Here is a 5729-nt window from a genome sequence, read left to right on the forward strand (position 1 = left end):
AGGGACCCAAACACATCTCACGTAACAGGAATGAAACCATGTGGCAGTGAAGCGTATATCAAACATGTTTAAATTTGATATGTGTTAGAGTCACATTCCGATTCGGAACTTGACCTTCTGTTTACTATACACAGACTTCGCAGCCAACCGTTAAGTATACAGGACAATTGCAGGGCTAGCGCTACGATCCTACTAACACTAACAGTCTCTCCCGAGTCAAGACTCGAACCTAGGATGAATGGCTTGTTAGGCCAGCATCGAACCTCGAGAGCTGGGATTCGAAAAACATTACCATCCTTTTTTTTTTTAAATTGTACTTGCATACAAGTTGTTACGTAAACTAGCAGTCCCTTTTTTCATCGCAACTTGATTGCAATACTTTGCGTCAAAGCTTTCGAAACTTTAAAGGCCTTCCAGCCGTTTTGGTGTGAGCTTAATGGAAGTGAGTGTCACGGCGTCTCTCTTTTCTATAGGCTTTCTAGTCGTCTGTACTCTGTAGTAGCGAACCTATACATTAGAGAAATGACAAGACACTCACCGTTAAGGCAACTGTCAACATCAAAACGGGCGATCTGTATAATTTAACATTGCCGTTATCCGTTTCGATGTTGACAGTTGCCTTAACGGTGAGTGTCTTATCATTTCTCTAATATATAGGTTCACTACTCTGTAGCGAACCTATACATTAGAGAAATGACAAGACACTCACCGTTAAGGCAACTGTCAACATCAAAACGGATAACGGCAATGCAAAATGATACAACTCGCCCGTTTTGATGTTGACAGTTGCCTTAACGGTGAGTGTCTTGTCATTTCTCTAATGTATAGGTTCGCTACATGTACATAAGTATACAACACATATCTCGCCAAACATGTGAAAAGGGCCCATGTGCCATATGTAAACAAGCCAAATTTTCTCGTTTTTTGATTATTACAAGCTAAATCTGCGCTTACCAATAAGCTTTATTGATAAAAGAATTTACTCTTAATCAAACAATCTTATTTGTATGGGTAGATTTAACTTGTATTTATTGAAAAACGTGAAATTGTGGCTTGTTTACATATGGCACATGGGCCCTTTTCACATGTTTGGCGAGATATGTCATGTTGTTGCTGTCACTAAAGCTTGACGTGGTCATCGCCGTATTTCTGACTGTTATAAGGTGTTTAGGATAAGAATGCTGTTAGTGTTTAGTTGAAATTATTTGTAGGAACTTTGATATACTGTATTGTTTTAGTATCTAAAGTAATTGATATTTGCTTGATACAAAGCGAGTTATGTCAGATAAAAAGAGATTCCTCATAGCTGCAGTGGGCATTTTTGTATGCTATTTTTATTTTGCTATCATTCAAGAGAAGATAACTCGCGGTAGGTACGGTGATGAGCTCCAAGAAGATGGCACGCATGGTGAGCAATTCACTTTCACACTTGCGCTGGTCGGTGTGCAGTGCATATGCAATTGGTTGTTTGCCAAAGGTAATTCGAGAACTTTATAGGTAACAATGAAAGTTATTTTGTTCTATGGATTTTTGTTTCAGCCATACTTACCATAAATCCGCAGGCACAAGACTCGACACCAAAAGTGTACCACGCGTCTAGTGCATTGACCTATCTGTTGGCGATGATCAGCTCGAACATGGCTTTGCGATGGATAGCTTATCCGATGCAAGTTGTGGCTAAATCAGCAAAGCCTATTCCGGTTATGCTGCTTGGCGTTATACTAGGTCGAAAATCGTACACGTTGCAAAAATACTTGTTCGTAGTGCTAATTGTTATAGGAGTGTGCTTATTTATGTTTAAAGAAGGAAAAGTAAGCGATAAACCACTGGAACTGGAAGGTTTGGGTCAGTTGTTATTGATTATGAGCTTAACAATGGATGGATTGACGGGAGCTGTGCAAGTAAGTCTCTTTGATCACTCATTCCAAGATTAGAAGTACTGGCTATATAATCGACTCGATCGAAAATGTGGCGCATATTACAACAAAATCCTGAGTTTATTCTTAAACTACCTGGTCACATTATAGCCCCTACTACATAAGTCGAGGCGAGCGGCGATTTACTCGTCTGATCAATTTTGACTGTTGGCGAGTCGGCTGGATTTTGGGCGCGTAGCTTGTCTGTTACTCAGCTGTCACCAGCCAAATTTTACTCGCGTTTCCTACAACATTTTACTCGCCTCGTCTTCTGTAGCTTTAAAATGTTTCACATTTCAAGGACAAATTTTGTTAAATTTCATTGAATAATTTAGAGTTTTCCGACTATAACATTCTAAAAACAAAAATGATGATTTTTACGGATTTCTCCTCGAAAAACAATTAAGCAATAGTGCATAGTGCCAAATAAATGTTGTTTTAAATTGCCTTCTAAAGTGCTTATTAGTTTTCAAATGCAGTTTATGTATTTTTTCAAAATCAAATAAAACATCCATGCTCGATTTTGTAGTCTCAGTTTTGGAGTAATCACAAAAAAAACAATCTTCACTTGATGAAATAATATTTTGTGGCAATAAAGAAATGTAATCGACAAACGGGATTCAATCACTAAATACTTCGCACCCAACCATCACCCTGTGTGTAATTTCGTTATCTTTTGACAAAGCAACCGTTCTCACCTTAATTACTATGTGATTTAAGATCAACCTCTTAAGATTGACACGTCGCTGATCTGCTTTAACTTCATTTTTTGTTCTAGGAACGAATGCGACAACACAGCTCGCCTTCCGCTCAGCATATGATGCTAGCTATGAATGGCTGGAGTTCACTATTTGTAACTGTTTCGCTACTGATAACTGGGGAAGGACAACTATTCATTGAGTTTGCAACCAAGTATCCTCAAATGCTAATTCATCTTGCGACGTTATCCCTGGCAGGAGCTCTTGGCCAACTATTCATTTTTATGATGGTATCATCGTACGGTGCTCTGGCATGTTCTGTCGTCACTACTACGCGGAAATTCTTTACCGTTCTTTGTTCAGTTCTCTTGTTTGGAAACAGCTTAACAAATCGACAATGGTTTGGAGCGGGGCTTGTGTTTACCGGACTGTTCGCAGATATGTTTTACGGTAAAAAGAATGCTGCGGGAAACGGAAAATCGACGCACAAACTTAAAAATAAAGGAGTTACTGAAGAGCTTCTTAAATAAAATCAAATTCCGGTGTAATGTATTGTAAAATGTAAACCATGAAACAAAAATTTCGAAGCATTCCCAATGAGATCGTCCTAGCTTCAACACTTTTACAAAACCTATAAGCTTGTTTGATCCACGTGTTGGGAATCTGGTGCTACGCAATCACCCGTTGTAATAAGCATTTTGTCGCTGTGAATACCAATAATTAGGTAAAAAAACTTCTCCACCCTTTTATAGTTTTAATAAAAAAAATATTAGTACAAACATTAAGCATTGTTCATCAACGAAAGAAGTGTAAATGATTACAAAGTAGTCAAATGTATATATTCAGTGTTTTCGCGTAATTATCAATAAGAAACACGGATTAATCCACTAAGCGGCGTGATCTGGCCTTTCTCATTCGAAATCTATCATTCGTTGAAATAAACATGACACTGACAATTTCTACGCCTTTTTGTTCGAAATAATAATGTGAAATTTCATAACGCAACTAATCTTATTGATAACAAGGTTAATAAGCTCATTATCTTCGTTTCGAATACACGACTGAATGTGTATTTCTGATACATATATGTGTATTTTCGAGACCAGGATGATGACCAAAGACCGGATATCAACGCATTAGACCCCATTTTGCATTCATGATCCGGAGCTTGGAAATTCAAAGTGTCGACTTCTGATTCCGGAAAACAGCCCAAAATGGCCAAATACCTTCTAATATGGGTATTTCTATTTTGTTCGTTCTAAGTTTATTAGTGCTGTATGGTATGTCGTAATACTATGATTATTTGAACTGATAAATTAAGTTATAAGATGTGACATATGAGAGGTGAGTCGTGCTAAATGAGCATTAAGTAAACGCTTTCTCCGTTCTCACTTCACTGATATGACACTCATAATAACCCAGATTCCGCGGCAAATGTCACTTTGCGACGTTTTTCTCACTTACGTAAGTCCCGTAATAGGATTTTGTGCACTTCATTCTGATTTCACCATGAAGGGACTCCCGTAATTAGCACCATAATGAATAATTCTAAATTTTGACATCCTTCATCCCGAGAAACACCGGGTAAGTTGAGTAGCTTATGACTAAAATCGTCAAATTGGTTATTGCAAATATACATGCGAATATACATCCATATCGTCCCCTTGATGCTAAAACTAGATACCTCGAAAATTGACGTTTCGAGAAAAACGAGTTTGAAAATTCGACCTATTTTGGTTACGACGATTCAAATGCCATTTTGAATGGCTCAGATTTTCTGAAACGCATCCATATCATTTCAGGTCTGTTAAAGTAACGAAAAAATGAACAAAGAGTTTTTTAGTTTTAGCACAAAACACACTTGTTTTAAGTTCTGTGGTACCCCTAGATCATATCTACTTGTGTTATTATGTGTGAGTTAATGCGTCAGGGTTTCGAGGTTTACAGGCAACACGGCCGGCAGTCAATACTCTACATCCAAGTATGATGACAGTTCTACAAGGTATGCTACATTTTTGTCTATCCACGCACACAAACAAATCTCGTTATGAAGAATTTCGCGTTTTGTATGGAATTCAGAACATTTTTGGAAATTTCTCGTTTTATGTTGTTTTATATCTGATTTTTTTGGTTGGAGAGTGAATCTCCAGTTGAAACACACTAGAAATTGATATTAATTTAGATTTAGTGTGAAAAATTGCGACAATATGTCGAAATAATATATATAAAAATGCTATATTTCTAATAGTTGGAGCATAATCTTAGTCATTGTCATAGTTCATGACTTTTGTTGCTGTATGAAACGTAAGCGACTCTATTTAGAAGCGCTATTAGAGTACAAGAAAAAAACGAAAAGTGCAAAAAGGTTACCGGCAAATTGATGAAAAACAGCATATTTTACCTAAACCGCAGCATGTTTATGTATTCCCCACAAATAAAACATGTTTCAACATCATTTCTATAACTTCTCAGGAATGTATGTTTTATAAGTTTAATTCAAAATGCAAAATCATTTCAAATTTCATACAAAATTGGAAAAAGCTCATAACGATCACTAATACTGATGCATCGACGTGAATAGCATACCTTGTAGAACTGTCATCATACTTGGACTCTACATCACGTATGATATAGTTCGTCACCACAATATCTATTTTTATAATTGATGAATAACGCTTTTTCTTGTAATCGTATACTTCAACGAGTTTTGGATATGTTATAGAGCTCGATGCGATAAATATGATGCCATACTTAAAACCGCAAATTTCGAGTTATCTAGTTCTAGCACTAAGGGGACGATATATAAACAATCACACACATACGAACGAATACGCACGCACAATCAAAGATATCGTTATCTATTTAAACTCAATTTTCTCCATTTGGGCGGATGCGTGGATAATCCTCCTATTGATTGCTGCAAGAATGAATCCGTGGAAAACTAACCGACTTATGTTACCACAAAAGATCAAAATAGTGGTCAAGGGTCCAAATCTTACAAAAGACCGACTTATATGCAGTGGTGGGCATATTCCGCTAATTCGCTAAATCGCCAAATAGCAACACTAATTTCCAGTTAGCGGTTTAGCGATTTTACTGTTTTTTAGCTAGTTAG

General features: G+C 37.0%; 1 protein-coding gene across 1 annotated transcript; it reads left to right on the forward strand.

Annotated features, from left to right (window-relative positions):
- Positions 1–1102: 1102 nt before the first annotated feature.
- Positions 1103–3570, forward strand: LOC129732017 (solute carrier family 35 member B1 homolog). The gene is made up of 3 exons (XM_055692466.1): positions 1103–1477; positions 1540–1901; positions 2695–3570. The coding sequence occupies exons 1-3, from the start codon at positions 1279–1281 to the stop codon at positions 3142–3144; spliced, it is 1011 nt and encodes a 336-aa protein (XP_055548441.1). The 5' UTR covers positions 1103–1278; the 3' UTR covers positions 3145–3570.
- Positions 3571–5729: the final 2159 nt, after the last annotated feature.

Source organism: Wyeomyia smithii, chromosome 3, assembly GCF_029784165.1.
Source record: "Wyeomyia smithii strain HCP4-BCI-WySm-NY-G18 chromosome 3, ASM2978416v1, whole genome shotgun sequence".
Taxonomy (NCBI): Eukaryota; Metazoa; Arthropoda; class Insecta; order Diptera; family Culicidae; genus Wyeomyia; species Wyeomyia smithii.